This window comes from Equus quagga, chromosome 6 (assembly GCF_021613505.1).
Source record: "Equus quagga isolate Etosha38 chromosome 6, UCLA_HA_Equagga_1.0, whole genome shotgun sequence".
NCBI classification, from domain to species: Eukaryota; Metazoa; Chordata; class Mammalia; order Perissodactyla; family Equidae; genus Equus; species Equus quagga.
The window spans coordinates 32,427,345-32,451,926 of NC_060272.1; the positions used below are offsets into that span (position 1 = coordinate 32,427,345).

Here is a 24,582-nt window from a genome sequence, read left to right on the forward strand (position 1 = left end):
TCTGCTTCTTGTCTCCTTTCTGAACTATATCTTTAGCCTCTTTATCTTCCCTCACAGGTTTAAACTTCTGCAAATCTCTGTCATCTTAAAAAGAACAAAGCCTCTCCTTCAGCTTCATTTTCCCTTTAGCTTTTGATTCTCCTTCTTTTTCTTTTTTGTGCTGAGGTTCTTGAAGGGGTTTTGCATAGTCTCTGACCCCACTGTTAACTCCTCATCTGCTGCAGTGTTCTGCCTACTTCCACCAGAGACTTTCTTCTTGCTAAATTGAAAGATCACTTGCATGTGTCTCTAGAGCATTTAGCATGTACATTATTTCCCCCTTCTTGAAACTTTCTCTTCCAATGACTCTCTTCAGACCACATTTTCCCAAAGTTCCTTTTCCTCTTTGTATGTCCTGGATTTCTATGAGCTCTTCTTCCTCTATCCATACCTAAAGTGTTAGAAGAGACCCATAATGGAAACTAGGATCTTGTCTTTTCTCTCTAATCATCTTTTTAGATCTCATTCTCATAGCTTAAGTGAATGTTACCACCATCTACCTTGTTGCTTAAGCAAAAAACTTTCCTTGCCCCTTATCAGTCACTTACCAAGTCCAGTCAGTTCCATTCTGTACAGAGCTATCAAATTCATTCATTCCTTTCAGTCCACACTGTTCCTAGTTCAGACCTTCATCGTAACTCACCCAGATTATTGTAAAATTTTCTTAACTAGGTTTCCAGCTGCTAGTGTTGCCCCTTTACAGTTCATTTTTCATTGCAGCTTGAATAATCATTAAAAATATTATATGTAATTTTAAAATTTAAAGTATCATAATTACATTTTCTCAGAAACAGAGCATTCCTATTATGTGGACTGTTTCTATAGTGATGGTGATTCTAATTACAGATAATGATTACTGAAAGTGGTTAGTAAATGGGAAAGTGATGCAAGGATGGATACAAGGATGTTGTTTATCATAATAGTTACAATTTATTAAATGTTAACTGTGTGCCACACACTGACCCAAGCACTTGACATATATGAGCTTCTTTATTGATCATAGGAACCCTATGGAGGAGATACTCTGTAGTATTATACTCCATGTTATGGAAGAGAAAACTGAAATGCAAAAAGGATGAGTAACTTGTTCAAAGTCCTGGTCATGTTGCTTTTACATAGTAGACCAAGGCTGCACACCCATGCAGCCTAGCTCTGGATCCTGAGCTTTTAGCCACTGCTGCAGTGCCCCTCACGATGCTGTGTTCTGATTCGTTAACTACTATGTTAAAATCTAAAATTATAGATCAGAGAAAAATGGTAGAAAAGAGGCCATAAAATTGTTTCCTATAGTTCCTGGATTGAATTCCTGTTAAAACAGTGCATGATTTTTTATTTCATTCAACAAATATTTGTAGAGATCTCTAACACACCATTCTGTATAAAAGATAAAATTTTTTTCCTTTTAAAACAAATGTAGCACACCAGTCTTTCATAAAAATTAAAAATTATGTGTCCATAATTAGGGGAGTAAATTCAGGAAATCTTTTTAATGATCTCCTTAAAGTCAGTGATTAGATCTTTTTCATCTTTGTACACCTAGCATCTAGAATGGAGACAAGCATATAGTACCTAACTAAGTGTTTACCAGATATTCTTATTAGTGCCTTTTATCTCTTCTATTTCTTATTGCATTGTTTATTTATTGTTTTTTATTTCAGTTAGGTCTTGTAAGAAGTTAACTTAATTTTTTTTTTTTAACCTAGGGGATGTCCCACTCTTGTTCAAGCATTGCCAGGCCCTAGCACACAAGTTACTGCAGGCAGCAACCACACGGCAGTACTTTTATTGGATGGACAGGTCTTCACATTTGGAAGTTTTTCTGTAAGGAATTTTTTAAGCATTGATAATATTGCATTGTACCATTGCCTTAAAATTTGTCTGTTAGCTATTTTTTCTGGTTTCAGTGAAATTCTTATATTATAATTATTGCATATGCATATTTTTTGTCTGCACACCTAACACATCCAAAACCTGAATGATGTTACTTTGAAATAATTTTCTTCTGTAGTGTAGCATTACACTTTATTAAATTTAACAGCTGTGTTGGAATTGTACATGTTTATTCCAGGCCAAAGTCCTTTAAGCATTCAGTAGAACTGATTCTTTGATTTGAAAGCTTATTTCCCAAGTAGTTTGTAGAAATTCATTTTTCTTAATATATAGAATTATTTCTATTTTAGAACTGTTTAAGAACCTAGTTTTCTTATTAGATTTGTTTAAAATTATAGTTTTCCTCTTTCCTCTCCCTCTCTCTCTGTGGTCTCTGTCTGTTTGCCTGTCTGTTTCGCTTTTCTCTTTTTGCCAAAGCTTGAAAAGAGTGAAAATGCTCTGAGAATTTTGTGTAGTTTGGGCCTAGTAGAGATCAAGGAAAAGCTTCGTTAAGACTGTGCTAGTAAACCTATACCATCTCTGACATGGGTAACTATTCAGAACTCTCTAACTTAAGTCTCTAGGATGTAATTTGCAACTCTTGATTTTTAAAAAAACGTAAATTTGAACTTAAAAAAAAATCTTTTATTTGGAAATGATTTTAAGTTTACAGAAAGGTTGCAAAAAATAATACGTAAATTCACCTATTGGTAGCATTTTGATCGGTTTGCTTTACCATTTGCACATGTGCACTCTCATTGTCTCTCACACACTCTGTGGGTATGTATGTATATAAAACATTTTTTTTTCCCAGATCTTTTCAGAATAACTTACATACATTATGACCCTTTTACTCCTAAATACTTGAGTTGGTATTTTGCCAGTTGACCCAATAATTATTTTGGCGTTTTTTCTCCTCCAGTCTAGGATCAGGCATTGTATTTGCTTGTCATTTTCTTTAGTCTCCTTTGATCTATGACATTTCCAGACCTTTTCTTTGTCTATTAGAACATTGATATTTTCAAAGAATATGGTACTTTAAAGAAAATGCTCCTCATTTTTGTTTCTCTGATATTTCCTCATGTTTAGATTCAGATTGTGCATTCCAGGCCAAAATATTGTATAAGTGATGTTGGTGTTCTTCTCAGAGCATTCCATCTGGAAGCACAGAATGCCCACCTGCCTATTATTAGTGATATAAATTTTGATCGCCTGGAAAATATTGTCTGATTTCTCTGCTGCATACTTAGTATTTTTTCCCATGAAACTAATAAGCAATCTGTCAGTTGACACATTTAAGAAAGTTTTAAGATATCTGTTTCTCATCAAAATTTCCCCCTACATTCAGCATCCATTGATTATTCTTGCCTGTACCAGTCTTTACTATAATGGCTGCAAAATGATTTTTCACCTCCAGCACACGCTCACGTTTTACCTGTCGGCCCTTTGCATTTTACTGTCAGCAGGAGCCCTCTTTTATTATTTGTTTGTTTGTCTACGTATTATTGGTCTGTCAACTTACTATTGTATTTGTATTTTGTTCATTACTGTCCTTAATTATTTGGGTACTTAGATTGTCCCAGAGTTGGCCAGTGGGAGTCTTTTCAAACTGGCTGTGTTCTTGCGACATGCCCCTTAATTTTTTTGAGCGCTTTCTTACTTTGTGGCATAATGGGTATCCCAGGCTTGTCTCTATCAGTCCTGGAATCAGCCATTTCTTCAAGAACCTGGGTTCTTTTTAGTGGGGAATAGTATTGGACATCAAATGAAGACTCGATGTATTCATTACTACAGGATGTCTTTGCATCCCCAGTACACATATATGTACGTATATACATACATGCATGTATTTTAGAAATCACAAGCACACACTGATACCTCTAATTCCAGTCCATTCCCACAGGGTACTTTCTTACCTTGTCCCATTCCATATTTATGCCCCTTCTTCTACAGTAAGAATCCTGGCTCCCAGAAATACCAGTACATTTATCTCTTGCTCACTTGTTTCTAAACTCTCTACAGTAGTTTTATATTTGCTTTGTCCACAGCACTGTAGCAAACTCACTGAAAAGATGTCAGGGTTTGTCTGTCACTCTTGCTCCTGCCCCCTCTCACCTACGTCCTAACCCTAGACTGAAGGTATATGGTCACATACTGTGTTCGTAAGTTACTTAGATCCTTTCTCCCGACCCCCCTTCACTGGAATTATGTTATTCCTTTGGAATAGAATTGACTTTGTTTGTTTGGTTTTTTTATTATTAAAAAAGCACTTTTATATGAATAAAAATAGATAGAAATGATAGATTCTTTGTAAAGAACAGCAACAGCCAAGGATCACCCCCCTTTCCCTTTGTCCCTGAAAACAGACCCTTTTACCAGGTCACTTTTATCTCACCCTATCCTGGACAAGGTTAATCTCTGTAAAGTGAATAAGATCTGATCTCAGGAGTTGGGGGAGAAAGCGGGATGACCCTTCAGCGTGGAGATAACTTTGGCCTTCAACCATGAATGAAGAGTGAGGCTCCCTGGAATGCCATAGTTAGGGCAGAAAAGTCCCAGGTTCAAAGGACTGTCACACAGTGGGGTTCCTCTTCTCCCTAGATTGAAGATTGAAGATTGTTACCATCTTCCTAGCCTTCCCTAGGAAGGCACTGGTTAAAATGCTGACCCCTACCATGTCCTGCCAACTTGGAGCTCTTACACTTCCAAGGAGTGGGGTTTGTGGTCCAATATGCTGTTTCAGTTTGCTTTTAGTTTAAGGATCCCTCCTCCTACATCCTTAGATGGAATTTTATTTTTTGAATATGTAGAACATTAACATGTTTACAAAAGTTAAGTTATATAAAAATGGTATACTCAATCAAGTGTCATTCCCTCCCATATCCCTGGCATCTCTGCCTCCCTACCCCCTTTGCTCCATGCTTGTAGGTAACAAACTTCATTATTTTTCAGTTCATTCTTCCTGTGTTCCTTCTTGTAAAAATTAATAAATAAATAAGCACACACTGTCTATCTATCTGTATCTTTATTGATCTACATAGAGCTATGTGTGTGTATATACGTATATATAATTATTTCCCTTTCTTTATTTTTTAAAAGGAAGCGTTTTATATATGCTCTTCTACACTTTGCTCTTTTCACTTTACTGTATCTCCCAGAAATCTTTCCATATCAGTTTATAGATATTTTTATTCTTTTTTTTAACATCCGCATAGTACATTGTGTATATGTACTATAGCTTATTCAATCAATTTCTTATGCTTGGACATTTAAGTACTTTCCAGTATTTTGCAAAATAGCAATGAATATTGTTAGAGGTATATCTTTGAGCTAAATTTCTGGATGTAAGATTGCTGGGTTGAAGGTTAATGCCTATGTAGTTTTGTGAGATATTAATTCTCCTCTATTTTGCATTCTTACCAGCAGTGTATGAGAGTGCCCATTTCTCCACAGCCTTGCCAATAGAATGTGTTGACAAACCTTTTAATGTGCATCATTCTGATGAGTGAGAAATGGTCCTGCACACTTTGAAGCCTTTTTCCTGTAGCTGATGCTGTGAGCCTTCAAGTCCTTATACATATTTAGTATTTTGACATTAAGGGTTGGATTTTCTCCTTGAGGGGATGATTTTGCCAGTGCTTTTTCTAAGTCTGCTATACTCCTCTCCCTTTTAAGCCTCCCCTTTTGCACTTACCACCTGCTCAGGCTTGCAGTGGCAGGTGGGTAGAGAAAACTCTGTTGGAATTTGGTTTCTTCTCTGGTTACAGGTCACTGAAAGGTCCTGAGATCTGCTGTTTCCTAATACTGCTGAAGGCTTGAGTCATGTGTGATTTTCTTTGCTCTGTTTTTTGGTTTTATGTTGTTTTGGGAGAAATGTGAGTGGTAGTATTTGAAATCAGACAACCATTATTGTCCTGTATCCCCAGCAGTCCTACTTGTGAACTTTTATGAATTTGAATGTGGCTTATTTATAACCACAGCCTGAATCCCATGGAGCTGTCCAGACACTTGTCATATTTTTGGACTACTTTTCTTCACATTAGTTGGTTGATAATAAGGGAATAGATATTTGTTTCAATAGTCAATGAAAAATATTATTAATTTCTTTTTCCTCCAATAGCATAATATATCCCTGAATATGATGTACTTTGCTCACTGTTCACATTTTTATGTTCCTTTTCTTTGTTGTTAAAAAATAAGGGTAAAGGGGCAGCCTGTTGGCATAGTGGTTAAGTTTGCACGCTCCACCTCATCCACCCGGGGTTCACTGATTCTGATCCTGGGCACAGACCTAGCATGGCTCATCAAGCCATGCTGTGGCAGGCACCCCACGTATAAAGTAGAAGAAGATGGGCACGGATGTTAGCTCGGGGCCAGTCTTCCTCAGCAAAAAGAGGAGGATTGGCAGTGTATGTTAGCTTAGGACTAATCTTCCTCCAAAAATAATAATAATAATAATAAGGGTAGATATTGAAATAAGCTGAGAATAAACACTAACATTTTTTGGCTGCTTCTCTCTCATGTGCTTGCCACTTTTCCCTCCCCTGGTTCAGCCCAGGGACTGAAGCTCTGTTGCTTCTGCAGTCACTTTGTGGCTGTGCTTTCTTGCTGTGGTGTTGAAGGAGTCATAGAACTTACCAGAAACCTGGTTGTCAGGTGAGAACTTAACTAGGCTGTTTGCAGTGCTCCAGGCTCCCCTGTTCTTTGGGTTTTTTGCTATGGTTTCTCATTCCTATCACTTGTAGATAACCCTGGGTGCCATGGTGCAGCATTTTCTACCCTGCAGAGGGTTTTTAGAAGGAAAACGCTGAGCCCCTGAGCCAGGGGAGGATGAGTAGTTACCAGTCCAACATCAACTGTCTTTTACAGCTGCTAGCTTAGTAGTGAGAAACTTTCTATTACTTTTTAAATTAAACTCTTACTTAACCAGGTATCTATAGACAGCCATACTTTTTAAGTGAGTTAACAGTTATTAACTTAAGACATCATTCCTTACCATTGATTTTGCTGTTTATCTTGAAACATAAATAACTTATTAACATATGATCATGAGGAAAATACGTAATTTTCTAATTGTATTCACAGTTGCAGTATTTATGATTTTGATCTTTTACCCAAATATTTTCAGACTCTGTGAGTTCAACAGTGACTTTCTGTTATACTATCAACTTAAAATATAAAAGTGATTTTTTTAAATGAACGATTTGTAATGCTAATTTTTTAACATATTGTATATTTATTATACTTTTCATTTAAATGTAGTGAAGATAGTCACAATACTTCAAGGAGATTTCTTGCATGGAAATACTTTAATCTTATTATTATTTTTCTTAATAATGCAATTTGTGGTTTATTAGGGGGAAAATTCCTAGGAATAGTAGAAATTGTGTTATCCCTTTATAAATCTTTGGTCCAAATTTCACATGAATGTCATTTGTTAAAAAACACTACTAACAATTGATGAAGAATAATGTCTCATAGAGCTATTTTTGTCTACTGTCTCCTTAACTTTATAAAAAATTATAGATTATTTATCCAGTAATATTGTTAATATGGTCTATTTAATCTTTTAGAAAGGACAACTGGGCAGACCAATTTTGGATGTGCCGTATTGGAATGCAAAACCAGCTCCCATGCCTAACATTGGATCAAAATATGGAAGAAAAGCTACCTGGATAGGTGCAAGTGGTGACCAGACTTTCTTACGAATTGATGAAGCACTTATTAATTCTCATGTGCTTGCTACATCAGAAATTTTTGCCAGTAAACACATAATAGGTAATACTCATCACAAACAAACGTCCTCCCCAAAAATCCTTGTCTTGACTGGTAGTAAATGGTTCATCTTTTCGTGTTATGAGATATAGTCTTGTAGCTTTTTTTTCTTTCTGTTTAAAGAAGTTTAAAAGAAGCTTCTAAGTATCTGTGTTTATCTGTGTCTATGTGCTAGAAGAATGAAATAATTGGGAGATCTAGAAACCAAAGTATTTGTAAGCTAAAGAGTGGTAGTAATATGAGCTAAATTGTAGTAGGATAAAACCTAGACTGGCGGGGCTGGCCCAGTTGCATAGTGGTTGAGTTCGTGTGCTCCGCTTTGGTGGCCTGGGGTTCATAGGTTTGGATCCCAGGCATGGACCTACACACCGCTCATCAAGCCATTTACTGTGGTGGTGTCGCATGTACAAAATAGAGGAAAATTGCCACAGATGCTCAGCAACAATCTTCCTCAAGCAAAAAGAGGAAGATGAGCAACCGATATCAGCTCAGGGCCAACCTTCTTCACACACAAAAGAAAACCTATATTGGAAGAAAAAATTTTCCGTATTGATTCTTGTTAAATAAAGGGTAGAAATTAAATTTTATGGAAGATTACATAAATCAAACTTTGAAGTCTCATTAAGACCAAGGTATTAATCCTTACTTGTGTCCATGGTATCATGAATAATATAGAATGGAGTGGTATAGCGTAGAAATTGAGTGTATATTGTGAATTTAGACAGCCTGAGGTTTTAGTCCTAATTCTGCTACTTAAAGATTTTTAGTTACTTAACATCTTTAAGTCTCAATTTCTTCATCTGTAAAATGGAGATAATAATACTTACCTTATAAGTAATACTTACCTTATAAGTTGGGGGGAGTATGAAAAGGTAATGCATCTTTAAAATATGTAAATATTTTTCCCCAAGGCTTGGTGCCTGCTTCTGTATCAGAACCCCCTCCATTCAAATGTCTTCTAATAAATAAAGTCGATGGGAGTTGTAAAACTTTTAATGACTCTGAACAAGAGGATCTACAAGGATTTGGTGTGTGTCTTGATCCTGTGTATGATGTCATTTGGAGGTAAGCTTCTCTGTTTATAAAATAGTGTAGTAAATAAATTTTGATCAAATTATACTGTTGTGATAGTATGAAATTCATGTATAGGCAGACTCTTCACACATGAAAACTCTCCTGTTTGTTAACTACACTTCTGTCATAGTGATTCACAGGAACCGTTATAGGATGGGGTGGTGGTTAAGAACATGCATTCTGAGCCAGACTGCCTACGTTTATCCCAGCTTCACAATTTGCTTTCCATGTCACCTTGGAGGAGTTACTTTGACTCTCTGTGTCTCATTTTTCTCACTTATAAAGTAGGGATAATTATAGTACCCACCCCATATATTGTGATGAGGCTTGAAGAACTTAGAGCAGAGGCACGTAGTAGGTGCTACAGAAGTGTTGGCTACTGTCATTGTAATAAGCAGTTTACTTTCAAGAGTTTTATTGTTAATTATTTTTAGTCTATCAGTAATCTTGTCTATATTGTATAGGATTCATTCTATTTCTTGTTCCCATAAATATCTTATTATTGCCCACTATGTAGAAGAAATTACACTAAAGACAGTACAGAATAAATGAGATAAATGAGCTTTCCCTTTAAGAATGTACATAACAAAATTCTCATGTTGGTAGAGAAATGTGCAGGGTTATCACACTCTGGAAACAGTAAAAATGTAGAGATGGATACAGGTACACAAGAGATTCAAGAAATTATATTATTTGTTTAAAATTTATTATGGTGCTTTATATACATAATGAGTAAAGAATAGAGTTACCCTTCTCAGCATTTCTAGCTTTGAATACTAGTAGGAGGTGTACCCCACCATTACCAGAGTGGCTTATCACAGGACTTACCATTTTTTCCGCCTCTGGCATTGTTTATTTCCCAGCCTTAGTAGGCAGGAGTTCAGATAAGTTGAAAGGGTTAAGTGGCTTGAGTCAGGAGAGGGAAAAGACTTTCTCTGTCTTGCTTCTCTGCCCACGCCTCCTTTACTTTCCATCAGCCAGGCAAGTCTTAAGAGGCCATGTTTTCATTCCTGAGGCCTGCATTCAGGGTAAAGGAATTATAGTTCTTCCCAGGTTGCTGACCAGCTTACTGTCTGTTGGGCATTTTGTGTGAAGGCCTGGAGGCCAGAATTGAGTTGTGCTTTTAGGTCTCCTTAGCAGCGTTAAACAGGATAGATTAGATAACAAGAGACTAGAGGGGAGTAGTCTTAGAGTAATTCTTAAGACATGAGGTACTAAGAACCAAAATTAGAGTGGTCACAGTGGGATAGAGTGGAGGGGATAGAGAGGCGAGTGGTGTAAAGATAGAATTGTCCTCAATTGTTTACTGATTAGATGTCAGTGTACAAGAGACTTAGCAAAAAGTAGGCTCTGGTTTGGATCTAGGTTTGAATTGATATTTTACTTTCTATAATCCTTATATCTTTTATTTTTAAATGAAGTAAATTTGCGTAACAAAATAAAAATTGAAATTGGCAGTATGGAGTTTGTTTTCGGATACATTCACTAAATTAGAAATTCATTCTCTAAATTAGAGGTAACAGTAGAACTGAGATTCTAACAGTAGACTAGAGCCATTTCCTTGGAGTGTTAACAGGACTCAGAAGTGTGCAGTCCAGTGCGTTGAACCTTGCCTTCTCACATGTGGCAGTAGCAGTGGGTCAGATGATCTCAAATGCCTTGCCAGGTCCTGATTTAGCCCCTTGTTCCAAAAGGGAGATTAAAAGATGATGCCGGGCAGTCTCCTTCTCTGTTTCAGTGAAACAGCTGGAAGGTGTTTTCCCTTAATCAGGATCAGAGTTTGTTACCTTATCCTTACTTCAGGCTGCTTTGTGTCCATTGTGTTTTTTAGCAGGGTACTTGCATTTTACAGCTTTCAAAAACATTGCAGATTCGGTATTAGCTTACTTTGACTTTCCTTCTGCCCTGAGTCTGCTTCCTGTTGTATTTTTTTATTGTGGTAACATTGGTTTATAACATTATATATATATATATATTCGAGTGTACATCATCATATTTCACTTTGTGTGTGGATTACATCATGCTCACCACCCAAAGACAAAGTACAGTCAATCACCACACACATGTGCCCGATCACCCCTCTCGCCCTCCTCCCTCCCCCTCCTCTCTGGTAACTAGCAATCCAATCTCTGTCTCGATGTGTGTGTCTGTTGTTATTTTCTATTTATGAGTGAGATCACAAAGTATTTGACTATCTCCCTCTGACTTATTTTGCTGAGCATTATACCCTCAAGGTCCACCCATGTTCTCACAAAAACCCAGATTTCATCATTTTTTATGGCTGAGTAGTAGTCTATCATGTATATCTACCACATCTCTATCCATTTGTCCCTTAATGGGCATTAGGTTGCTTCCAAATCTTAGATATTGTGAATAATGCTGCGATGAACATAGGAGTGCACGTATCTTTATGCATTCGTGTTTTCATATTCTTTGGATAAATACCCAGCAGTGGAATAGCTGGATCATATGGTAGTTCTATTAATTTTTTGAGGAATCTCGGTATTGTTTTCCATAATGGCCACACCAGTTTGCACTCTCACAAGCAGTGTATGAGGGTTCCTTTCTCTCCACATCCTCTCCAACACTTATTGTTTCCTGGCTTATTAATTATAGCCATTCTGATGGACGTGAGATGATATCTCATTGTAGTTTTGATTTTCATTTCCCTGAAAATTAGTGATGTTGAACATCTTTTTCATGTGCCTGTTCATCATCTGTATATCTTCTTTAGAGAAATGTCTATTCAGATCTTTTTCCCATTTTTTAATTGGGTGGTTAGTTTTTTTGTTGACTTAGATGTATGAGTTCTTTATATGTTTTGGATATTAACCCCTTATCAGTTATATGGTTTGAAAATATCTTCTCCCAATTGTTAGGTTGTCTTTTCATTTTGTTGATGGTTTCCTTTGCTGTACAAAAGCTTTTTAGTTTAATGTAATCCCATTTGTTTATTTTTTCTATTGTTTCCCTTGCCTGGGCAGACATGGTACTTGAAAATATGCTGCTAAGACAGATGTCAAAGAGTGAACTGACTATGTTTTCTTCTGGGAGTTTCATGGTTTCAGGTCTTAGATTCATGTCTTCAATCCATTTTGAGTTAATTTTGGGGTATGGTGTAAGATAATGGTCTCCTTTCATTCTTTTGCCTGTGGCTGTCCAGTTTTCCCAGCACCATTTATTGACGAGACTTTCTCCATTGTATGTTCTTGGCTCCCTTGTCAAAAATTAGCTGTCCATAGATGTGTGGATTTATTTCTGGGCTCTTGATTCTGTTCCATTGATCTGTGTGTCTGTTTTTGTGCCAGTAGCATGCTGTTTTGATTACTATAGCTTTGTAGTATATTTTGAAGTGAAGGAGTGTGATGCCTCCAGCTTTGTTCTTTGTTCTCTCTCTGTTCTTTCTTTGGAGTCTTTTGTTGTTCCATATAAATTTTAGGATTCTTTGTTCTATTTCTGTGAAAAATGTTGTTGAAACTTTGATAGGGATTGCTTTGAATCTATAGATTGCTTTAGGAAGTATGGATGTTTTAACTATGTTAATTCTTCTAATCCAAGAGCATGGAATATCTTTCCATTTCTTTCTGTCTTCTTCAGTTTCCTTCAGTAATATTTAATAGTTTTCAGTGTACAGGTCTTTCACCTCTTTGCTTAAGTTTATTCCTAGGTATTTTTTGTTGTTGTTGCAGTTGTAAGTGGGATTATATTCTTAATTTCTCTTTCTGCTACTTTGTTAGTAGTGTATAAAAATGCAACTGACTTTTGTATGTTGATTTTGTATCTTGCAACTTTATTCACTTATTATTTCTAAAAGTTTTTAGGTGGATTCTTTAGGGTTTTCTATATATAAAATCATGTCATCTGCAAATAATGAAAGTTTCACTTCTTCCTTTCCAATTTGGATCCCTTTTATTCCTTTTTCTTGCTTGATTGCTCTGGCTAAGTCCTCCAATACTATGTTAAATAAGAGTGCTGAGAGTGGGCATCCTTGTCTCATTCCTGTTCTTAGAGGGATAGCTTTCAATTTTTTTCCATTGAGAATGATATTAGCTGCGCATTTGTCATATATGGCCTTTATTATGTTGAGGTACTTTCCTTCTATATCCATTTTATTCAGAGTTTTTTTTATCATAAATGGATGCTGTATCCTGCCAAATCCTTTCTCTGTATCTATTGAGATGATCGTGTGATTTTTAGTCTTCATTTTGTTTATGTGGTGTATCACGTTGATTGATATGCAGATGGTGAACCATCCCTGCATCCCTGGAATAAATCCCACTCATCATGGTGTGATCATCATACATCATCATCATACATTTAATGTATTGTTGTATTTGATTTGCTAGTATTTTGTTGAGGATTTTTGCATCGATGTTCATCAGTGATATTGGCCTGTAATTTCCTTTTTTTGTGTTCTTGTCTAATTTTAGTATCAGGATAAAGTTGCCTTCATAGAATGAGTTAGGAAGCTTCCCCTCCTCTTCAGTTTTTTGGAAGAGTTTGAGAAGGACGGGTATTAAGTCTTCTTTGAATGTTTGGTAGAATTCACCACAGAAGCCATCTGGTCCTGGACTCATTTTTTGGGAGATTTTTGATTACTGTTTCAATCCCCTTACTGGTGATTGGTCTATTCAAATTCTCTGTTTCTTCTTGATTCACTTTTGGAAGGTTGTATGATTCTAAGAATTTACCCATTTCCTCTATATTATCCAGTTTGTTGGCATATAGCATTTTGTAGTATTCTCTTATAATCTTTTGTATTTTTGAGGTGTCTATTGTAATTTCTCTTTCATTTCGATTTTATTTATTTGAGCCTTCTTTTTTTTTTTTTTTTTGAACCTTCTCTCTGTTTTTCTTGGTGAGTCTAGCTAAAGGTTTGTCTATTTTTTCAAAGAACCAACTCTTAGTTTCATTGATTTTTTTTCCTGTTGTTTTTTAAGTCTCTATTTCATTTATTTCTGCTCTAATTTTTTTCCCTTCATCCTACTGATTTTGGGCTTTGTTCTCCTATTTCCAGTTCCTTTAGGTGCACTGTTAGATTGTTTATTTGGGATTTTTCTTGTTTCTTGAGGTAGGCCTGTATTGCCATAAACTTCCCTCTTAGAACTGCTTTTGCTGTATCCCATAAGTTTTGGCATGTCTTATTTTCATTTTCATTTGTTTCCAGGTATATTTTGATTTCTCCTTTGATTTCTGCGTTGATCCAATCGTTGTTCAGTAGCATTTTATTTAATCTCCATATATTTGTGGCTTTTCTAATTTTCTTCCTGTAGTTGATTTCTGGTTTCATACCCTTGTGGTCTGTGAAGATGCTTGTTATTATTTCTGTCTTCTTAAATTTATTTAGACTTGTTTTATGGCCTAATATGTGATGTATCCTGGAGAGTGTTCTGTGTACATTTGAAAAGAGTGTGTATTCTGTGGTTTTTGGATGGAATGTTCTGTATATATCTACTAAGCCCATCTGGTCTGTGTCATTTAGGGCCGGTGTTTCCTTATTGAGCTTCTGTTTGGATGATCTATCCATTGATGTAAGTGGAGTGTGAAAGTCCCCTACTATTAGTGTGTTACTATTTCTCCTTTTATGTCTGTTAATAATTTCTTTATATATTTCAGTGCTCCTATGTTGGGTGCATAGATGTTTACAAGTGTTAAATCCTCTTGTTGAATTGTTCCCTTTATCATTATATAGTGCCCTTCTTTTTCTCTTGTTGGTTTTTGTTTTAAAGTCTATTTTGTCCTATATAAGTATTGCTGCCCCAGCAGAATATAAAAATCATACCTCCATGAAGTGACACTTGAGCAGTAAGTAGTCAACACTATAAGTACAGGATCTCGCTGAGGGCAAATGCTGATATCAGCACTGCAATTTGGCAAACAGATTGGGCCCACTGCAAGGTGAGGGCGATGGAAACTCATCCTGAAACTCTCCGATTAAGTTTCTGGCCTTGGAATGATGCTAAAGTGGGATCAGATAGGTAATACCCCTTTGTCTCCAGCAGAAGGCAAGTGTAAATCATCTTTAGAGAAAAGTCTCCTCCATTTAGGCCCATAGGTTTTTAAGTAATTAAGAGTCAATCAAATAAGAGCACAAAGTCTAAGATTGCTTAACATATAAGGAGTATCACTGTTAGTGAAATTTAGCAAAAGAACAAGCAACAGGATCAATTTCAGAACTTGCAGTTGTCAGAATATAACAGTGTATGAAATGTTTAAAAAGTAAGCGATGGAACCTCCAAATTGAGCAAGCAGAAGAGACTCAGAATGGGGCCGGCCTGGTGGCGCAGCAGTTAGGTTTGTGTGTTCCACTGTGGTGGCCCAGGGTTCGCTGGTTTCGATGCCGAGCATGGACCTATGCACCACTTATCAAGCCATGCTGTGGCAGGTGTCTCACGTCTAAATAGAGGAAGATGGACACAGATGTTACCTCTGGGCCACTCTTCCTCAGCAAAAAGAGGAGGATTGGTGACAGATGTTAGCTTAGGGCTAATCTTTCTCAAAAAAAAAAAAAAGAGACTCAGAATGAGACTCAATGAGGTATATTTGAAAAACAACCAGCAGAACTTGTATAAATGAAGAATAGTTTTTTAAACAAATGCATGAGTAGATCAGGAGATTCAAACAGGTGAAATTACCCAAACTGCCACAGAGACAAGAATATAAAGAATATGAAAGTTAAGAGATTTGAAGAATATAATGAGAAGATCTAATAGACATCCAAGAAGGAAGTATTAGAGATTAGAGAAAATAGAGGAGAAGCAATGTTTGAAGAAATAATGCCTAAGAATTTTTCAGAACCAAAAAGCGATTTGAATCCACAGATATTAGAAACAATGTGTTTCTATTATCTGCAATCAAGAGACATTATAGTGAACTTATAGAACAAAAAGACCAAAAGAAAAGAATGATCATCTACAAAAGAGCAACAATAAGATCAATAGATTAAATTAAAAAGCAATAATACAATAATATTAATGCTACTAATTATAGCAGCTGCTTTCATGGAATTTATTCTGTGCCAAGTATTACTTTTAAGTGTATTTTTTTATTTTTAATTGTAGTGAAAGGCATAACATAAAATTTACCATTTTAACCATTTTTAAGTGTACAATTCAGTAGTGTTAAGTATATTCACATTGTTATACAATAGATCTCCAGAATGTTTTCATCCTGCAAAAGTGAAATTCTGTACCCAAAGGACAGCTCTCCATTTCTCCCTTCCTCTAGCCCCTGGCAACCACCATTCTACTTTCTGTTTCTATGAATTTGACTACTTTAGTTATATAAGTGGAATCATGCAATAGTTGTCTTTTTGTGACTGGCTTATTTCACTTAGCATAACGCCCTCAAGGTTCATCTACTCTGTAGCGTGTGACAGGATTTCCTTCCTTTTTAAGGCCGAGTAATAGTCCATTGTATGTTTCTACTGTGTTTTGTTTATCCATTCATCTATCCATGTGCAGTTGGGTTGCTTCCACCTCTTGGCTAGTGTGGCTAAGGCTGCAGTGAACATTTGGTGTGCAAATCTCTCTTCAGGATCCTGCTTTCAGTTCTTTTAGATATATGCCCAGAATTGGGATTGCTGGATTTAAGTGCTTTTATATTTAGAAAATTTGGATCATCAAGCACCATTGATTGAGAAGACCATCCTTTCTTAACTAATCTTAAATGTCAGCTATATCTGACATGAATCAAATTTTCAAGGGGATCAGTGTTTTCTGTGTAGACATACCAATGAGAGAAAGAATGAAGATTTTGTTGTACTCTTGTACCTATGCTTTAAGAGCTTTGAATAAGGTTGTCAATAGCAGCATTTTTGTAATGAAAAATTGAGTAGTTTTCATGTTTTTGCCATCAATAGTAGAAGGGATAATTAGTTGTGATGATGACATGACAAATACTCTATGACAATGAGAATGAGCCATATGCCTCTGTATAAACATATTGTAAGAATATTCTATTGTTTGAAGAAAGCAAGCCACAGAAGAATACATAAAGTGTATATCCTGTTCATATTCCATTCAAAAACATGAAACTTGAGTAAGATACTATTTTGATACAAACATAGGAAAAATCATGAAGAAAAGCAAGGGAATGATAAATTTTAAATTTCAAGATGTTTGAAAGGGAATTGAGTAGAAAGAGAGACACGGTAATTAAAAGATGATGGTAAAGTTCTTTTTACTAGTGTACATCGTGTCATTATTCATCATACTTTGTTTTGAAAATATTTTGTTACTGTTCTTTTGTGTGTACTCAGTAGTTGATAAAAACAACTTTCCAAAAAAGAATTCATGGAATAAAAGAGGTAAAGAAATAGAGACAGCTTTTTGAGAATTTTGTCATGAAAGAGAGAAAAGCAATGAGATAACGGCAAGAGCGCATTGTGAGCTCCTTATGGTTTTTATTGATGCTTTGCTGTTTTCTCGTAAGGTTGAACATCTGCACACCTTCTGTTTGTGCTTCCTTTCTAAGAACAGCCTTCCGTGTCTTTTGCCGTTTTGGGTATTGGATTGATTGTCTCAGTGGCTTGCTGTAACTCTTACACCTTATGGATATTGTTGTTTTGTCTCATATGTATGTTTCACATATTTTCTTTTAACTTATCCTTTGTCTTTAAACTTTTTTCATGGAGTTTTTGTTGTACAAAAGCTTCATATTTATATGTACGCATCAGACTGTTAAATATACTGTTACTCTGTTATTCATGAAGTATTGTCATCTATTTTACTGTTTTGTTCAAATTATTTCACTTATTGTGACATAAATCATTTTATTTATATGTTTAGGTCATGTATGGAAAATAATGAGGTACATTTTATCCTGTTTAAGCTGGCTGTGTGTTCTCTTTGTATTATCAACTATACTTCAGAAGTTTTTTTTAAATGAAACTATTATGTTGAGGTGCTGTAATTATTTTCTTTCTTGAAAGGTTTCGACCGAATACTAGAGAACTCTGGTGTTACAATGCAGTTGTTGCTGATGCCAGACTTCCCTCTGTAGCAGACATGCAGTCCAGATGTAGTATTCTAAGTCCTGAACTTGCCTTACCAACAGGATCAAGGGCTCTCACCACCCGATCTCATGCAGCTTTGCACATTCTAGGTAGGGTTGCTATTTGATAACCAGCTAATTTTCATTAATGTGTGCTGAGGAATTTTTTTCTAGAGTATTTAAATTTGTATATCAGTCTGTCATGTTTGTTAAGCAATAATATGCTACGTGCAAAATAAGTTAAATCCTCTAACTTTAAGAAGTTTATCCTACAGAAAACAATATATCAGACTTATACCAACACCATGAAGGATTCATATATGCCCAAATATAAAAGCAGTCCTGAATATAATTTTCCTAATAGGTAGATCTTTAAAAATCATATTTTGCTTAACTTGAATATAAACTTTAGAGATCTAGGTTAAATATTCAAATATTTAATTATAATATTTAATTTATATACATTATAAAATAAATTCTATAAAATATTATATCAATTTTATAGATACTACTTCTCTCTCTTCTTACATAGCACAGTTTTCCACAGCACATTATCTTCACTACTATTAAATTAATTTGAGATATAGGGCTTTTACAGTATATATTCTGTTGCTGGAAATTTTATATGAATCCACACAACTACTTATTTTATTGCTTTTAAACATTATTAAAGATAATTTTTTAAGCACTCATTTATGTTTATCTAGAATTTCCAATTGTGAAATCATATTTCTAAACATAATTACTGGATCATAAACATAATTCCTTGCTGCTTTTTCTACAAATTTCGTCTCATAACCATAATAAATATCCCAAACTAGCATCAATTAAAGTTATCTTAAGCTACTGTGTCTTTCTCAAATGGGACTTTAAGAATCAAACTAAAGTAATTTAGAGAGTTTCACAAAAGGAAGAACCTTGTAAGGGTTCAACGATTAAGCCATTCCAATGTTTCAAAGATACAGTTTTGTGTAAAACATTGTGATACATGTTTAAATATGGTAATTACCCAGGCAGAGGAGAATATTTATAGGTTTTAAGTATTCCATGAAATGTTGCTTAAAGCTTGGAATAAATTTGTTGAGCACCCTCAGAGTTTATTATTTAATTATCCCCAGCATTCATATCTTTAATATTACGGGAAATTTTAATTTCAAGGAATTGAATTTTTGTCTGTTTCTTTTTAGGTTGTCTTGATACCTTGGCAACTATGCAGGATTTAAAAATGGGTGTTGCAAGTACAGAAGAAGAGACTCAAGCAGTAATGAAAGTTTATTCCAAAGAAGATTATAGTGTAGTGAATAGGTTTGAAAGTATGTATGTTTATGTTTAGGAGATACTGTCTTATAACTGAAACATATGGATATTTTAAAACATAAATTATTATTTGTATCTTTCAGGTCATGGCGGGGGCTGGGGTTACTCTGCCCATTCCGTGGAAGCTATCCGTTTCAGTGCTGACACCGATATTTTGCTTGGTGGTCTTGGTCTGTTTGGAGGTAGAGGAGAATATACTGCTAAAATTAAGGTAAGCAGTTCGTTGATGCCATTGCCCTTTTTGTTTGAGGATACTGATTTTTGACTTAGTTTATTATTTTATTTAATGCCTCTTTTTAAAAAGGACTTGAAACATTGCTAGTATAACACTACTAACTTAATTCATTAAAAAATCAAAAGTCACATAGTAAGGGAGTAAAATGAGTAGAAAATGATTTTTCAAGGATTTTAGACTGAAAAGGACTTAAATAGTCAGTCTCGGTCCTTTGTGCTGTACTTCCTGGTGGCCTAGGAACAGCAGTAACTTTCTATGTGCCTACTTTCTTGTAGTCTTTTAATGACAGGAGACACAACTGTTTTGATGCAGGGACATTTTGATATGGCTTTAAAAGTTTTTAGCATTTTTATTGCCAAATACTATGTAACCAGACATCGTCACCCCAGGAATGGGGACCAGGGATGAAGTGAGAGACAGAGTATAGGGGCTGGATTCCCTCTGGTAGACAAACTGAAATTAATCAAGAGTCATAAGTTTACCACACTATTCATCTTAGAAAACGCCAGCAATTACATGCAGCAAAGGATATGCTCTTTCTTTGAAAATTCACTAATAGCTTAAATATTCTACTTCTCAAATGAACTGATTTTGCTCTTAAAGTAAAAGAGAAAATTATAGTTTCTACATTAATTTTAATAGCAGACTTCATCTTAATTAAATGCCATTTGCTCAGGAGGTATTTTCTTAGTTCTCTCAATAATATCTAAAAATTATATTAATATGTTAAAACTCCCATATAGTGATGGTTTGTGAGGACACTTCCCATAGAGGCCCAGCCAGAACTGACAAACTTCAAAAAATATTTGCTTATTTCTGGTTATAATTGGAATACATGTGCTAAAAAAAATTCAGATAACATAGAAATGAAGAAAATAAAAGTTAAAAGTCCCTGGAGTTATACAAAGAGTAGGGATGGAATAATGATTAAGGACATCTGTGGCATATATATGTTGATATAAGAAAAACAATAGTTTTAGTTTTGGCTCATTATAGAGTACCTGCTTTGAACTGGTTGTTTTAGGATGTCTTGATTCAGAGTCAAGATAGAAAAACAAACTCAGTGACTTCTGTAGTTCTTGCTGGAGTGTCTGTCGGCAAACTAAGCTTATCAGGAAGATATATTTTTTTCCTGGCCATGAAAGGCTCTTTTTTATAGTAGTGAACACCATAGTGGACTTTGTCTCCAGTAGTTGTGGTATAGAGTTATAGAGGTCTTCCATATATGTTGTTTTTATATTGCCACTACTTTTCTTTTTCAAGTCTCATATCCTCACTTACTCCTCTCCTTCTCTGGACATGATCTTGCCTTTGTATTTAGTTATTCATTGAGTGGACTGAGGCCTTCCTACAGGTGTCTTTTTGTTTTTTCCCCCTTCACCACTCTAAGGTATACATTTTTTTTCCTAGCAGTAAGCCTCTTCTTTACTTTGTTTTGTTTTGTTTTGTTTTCATGTTTCTGATTGTTTCTTGTGTCTCCTCTGTAGGTTTTTCCTCTTCTATCAGGCAACTGAATGTTGGAGCCCTTCTAGGCCCAGCCCTGGGCCCTATTTCTTCACTCCTTATTTTCTCCTAGGCGTTCTCTTCTAAGCCTGAAGTTTCAATAGCTGTCAGCACACCATGATGCCCAAATTTCTATCTCTAGTTCACACTTCCTTCATCCATTTCCATGTAATGTTTTAAAGGCATGCCAGTTGTCGGTCATTATATCTCAATTGAATTCATGCTCTTCCACATGACTTGGTTCTCTTCCAGTGATCCCTCTCTCTTGAATAGTACCACTCACCATACGCTTGTTACATAAGCCAGAAACCGAGTTGTCTTTCTTGATAGGTCCTCTTTCATCTCTTTCCTTTCCTGAAAAAGACTTCTATCACTACCCTAGGCAAAGCTACTTGTCTTAGATTAGCCATCTAGCTGGATTCTGTGCATCTTCTTAACTTTCTGTCTCCATTCTCTCTCTTCCCGTTCCTTCTTGAACCTACTTTAATCAAGTTTTTTCCCCAACCTCTCCACTGACACTACTCCTGTCAAGGATACTAATGACTTCTGTATTGCTAAAGCCAAGGGTCAAGTCTCAGTCCTCATCTTCCTTAACCAATCAACAGAATTTAATCCAATTGAGCTCTTCTTTGAAACACTTTCTTCACTTGGCTCCCAAGACACCAACTGGTTTCCTCGGTCTCACTGACTGCTCTTCTTACTCTTCTGCTGGTTACTAATTGTCTTCCTGACCTTTAAATGTTGGAATGCCAGAACTCAGTCTGGGACATCTTTTTAAAGTCTACTCACCCCATGGTGGTCCAGTCTTATGGCTTTAAGTATTTTTTCTCTGATCACTCTCAAACTTAGAGACCTCCAAAGTTATATATATAACTGCCTACTCTGCATCTCTACTTTTGATAGCTAATAGGCATTTTGGATGTAACACATTCAAAACTAGGCTTCTGATGATCTCTCTTAACTTGCTGTTCTCATGTTCTTCCCTATCCTAGTTAACTGACTCAGAATAGAGTTAACTTCATTCTTCCAATTACGCAGGCCAAAAATCTTGGAGTCATTCTTGACTTCTCTCTTTTCTTTCACACCCTGCATCCACTTTATCAGCAAATATTGTTGGCTGCACTTTGAAAATAAATCCAGGATCTAACTACTTCTAAAAACTCTCCCTGGTACCAAGTTGATCCAAACCACAGCCATTCTCACCTGGATTATTACAGTACCCTCCCAACTTATATCCTCCTTATCTCCATGCTTTCTTCAGTCTGTTCTCAACACAGCAGTGTGATTCTCTTCAAATGTACACCAGAGAATGCCACCCCTCTGTTCAGATTTCTGCAGTGTCTTCCTATTTTGGAATAAAAGCCGAAGACCTCACAAGAGCCTACAAAACACCATCAGAACTGACTGCCATCATCACTCCATCCTTAAGTTATACTAGTTCCTTCATTCTAATCCAGTCACACCAGCCTGCCCTTGTTTCTCAAACATGCCAGGTGTAGTCAAGCCACAGGACCTTTGCACTTGCTGCTCCCTTTGACTACAACTCCTCACTATCTTCCTACCTTCGTGGCTCACTCTTCATCACCTTCAAATCTTGACTCCCTGGTGAGCCTAGTTAAAATTATAAATCTGGGGGCCGACCCCTTGGCCGAGTGGTTAAGTTCACACGCTCCGCTGCAGGCGGCCCAGTGTTTCGTCGGTTCGAGTCCTAGGCACGGGCATGGCACCGCTCATCGAGCCACGCTGAGGCGGCATCCCACATGCCACAACTAGAAGGACCCGCAACTAAGAATATACAACTATGTACTGGGGGGCTTTGGGGAGGAAAAAAAAAAGAAACTATAAATCTTCAGGCCAGCCCCAGTGGCCTAGTGGTTAAGTTTGGTGTGCTCTACTTCAACTGCCCGGGTTTGGTTCCTGGGCAGAGGAAACCACTAAACCACTGTCTATCAGTGGCCATGTTGTCACAGCGGTTTACATACAAAATAGAAGAAGATTGGCAATAGATGTTAGCTCAGGGTGAATCTTCCTCAGCAAAAACAAAAACACCTGTAAATCCTCTCCCTTACCACAAACTTATTCCCAATAGCCGCTGTTTTTTTGTTTGCATCATTCACCCCTGTATGCCCAGTTCTTAGAACTATGCCTGGCACACAGTATGTATTCAGAAATATTTGTTAAACATAAGCAGGAGAGCCACGTTGGGGCAAATTATTAAGGATCTTTATATCACGCTAGGAAGAAGGAGATGAGAGACCATTGAAGAATTTTAGGTTAAGAAAATATTCTGATCAAATATTCATTTTAAAAAGAAGACTAAGGATCATTAAACAAAAGCAAAAACCCTCAATTTTGTGGAATATTGATTAGAGCAAGGAGAGAATGGAGATAAGAAAACTAATTAGTTGTTATTAAAGTGTTCCAGCCAGTAACAGTGAATACAGTTGAATTGGCAAGTAATAGAATAGACATAGTGATGGCAGAGAGATATGGAACAGAGGATTATTCCTGGTTTTTTGTCTGAGTGACTAGGTGAATGATAGTACCATTAATCAGAACAGGGAAGGAGAAGGGGAGAGATGAGTCGCTGTAGAACTAGTGAGATTGAGCTGCCTGGGGGAATCCAACAGCTGTTGAGAATCAGATCTTATGATAATGCGTAATACATACTCTATATGTTTTACGCCATTTTTTAACAAGACCTCTTGCTCATAATTCTTTATTTTCACTTAATATCGTAACTTCCCCTATTTGATATCTTCTTCTCTTCCTTCCTTTTCCCAGGCTCTTTGGTTCTCCTCATTTTCTCATAACCGTTTTTTTTCCACACTCCTTATCTCTCCTTTACCCATGCAATATTACTTTGAACTGTTTTTTGTTCCTGTTTTTTTAAGAAGCTTTGTCTTCTGTTTTTCCTCTTTCTCTCCATAGCTAACATTTTCTAGCCTTTTTTGCTGGGTATTCTTCTGTGTTTTCCACAAGTATTATTTTATTTAATTCTCACAATTACAATGAAGCAGTAACTGTTAGTATCCATCTCCCATTTATGGATGAGTAAATTGGGTCCTAGGATCTCACAGCTAGTAAGTGATGAAGCAAGATTCTATCTCACTTAGATAAAATGCTTTGGTTGAGTTCTCTCATCTCCTTCAGATATTTATATCTGGTACAAAACTATTTGGAGAATTTGATATAAATAGATGAATGTGTAAATTAGGAAAAGTGAGATCAATATGGGCCAGAAAACATTTATATGTTTCTTAATTTAAATATATTTTTGTATATTTCACTTAACATTAAGAAAGCAGGTACTCTGATTTTTACACTCTGTATAGTCCAGCATATGTATTGGACACTTGCGAAATTATAAACATATTCATCTGATTTACATGACTGAATGACTGGGCACAATATGTTTTTCTCCTTTCCCCAGCTGTTTGAGTTGGGTCCTGATGGAGGAGATCATGAAACTGATGGAGACCTTCTTGCAGAGACTGATGTATTGGCTTATGACTGTGCTGCTAGGTAAAGATTTGTTCATTATTCAGTATAATCCTTATATACTTAAAATGAAAAATTCATTATAAGTGAATAAACATAGCTTAAAAAGGAAATTTTAAATAATCTTTTAATCATGCTTGAGAAATTAAATTTTATATTACCGTGAGTGTTGCTTTTAACAATGCTGCATTGAAACAAATAATATCTTTCACATTTGTATTTCACAAGATAAATTGAGTGTTTCTACATTGAAGATAAAATGGAAATATGCACAT

The 24,582-nt window shown here is 36.0% G+C and overlaps 1 protein-coding gene across 10 annotated transcripts in view; it reads left to right on the plus strand.

Moving 5' to 3' along the window:
* MYCBP2 (MYC binding protein 2) overlaps positions 1 to 24,582 on the plus strand; it is a 255,562-nt gene that overhangs the window by 94,162 nt on the left and 136,818 nt on the right. For all 10 annotated transcript variants that reach the window (XM_046664365.1, XM_046664367.1, XM_046664368.1 and 7 more), the window contains 7 exons: positions 1,743 to 1,860; positions 7,482 to 7,686; positions 8,595 to 8,748; positions 17,690 to 17,862; positions 18,939 to 19,064; positions 19,152 to 19,279; positions 24,240 to 24,331. In XM_046664365.1, the coding sequence (XP_046520321.1) occupies positions 1,743 to 1,860; positions 7,482 to 7,686; positions 8,595 to 8,748; positions 17,690 to 17,862; positions 18,939 to 19,064; positions 19,152 to 19,279; positions 24,240 to 24,331 (996 nt within the window). The remainder of the gene's footprint in view (positions 1 to 1,742; positions 1,861 to 7,481; positions 7,687 to 8,594; positions 8,749 to 17,689; positions 17,863 to 18,938; positions 19,065 to 19,151; positions 19,280 to 24,239; positions 24,332 to 24,582) is intronic.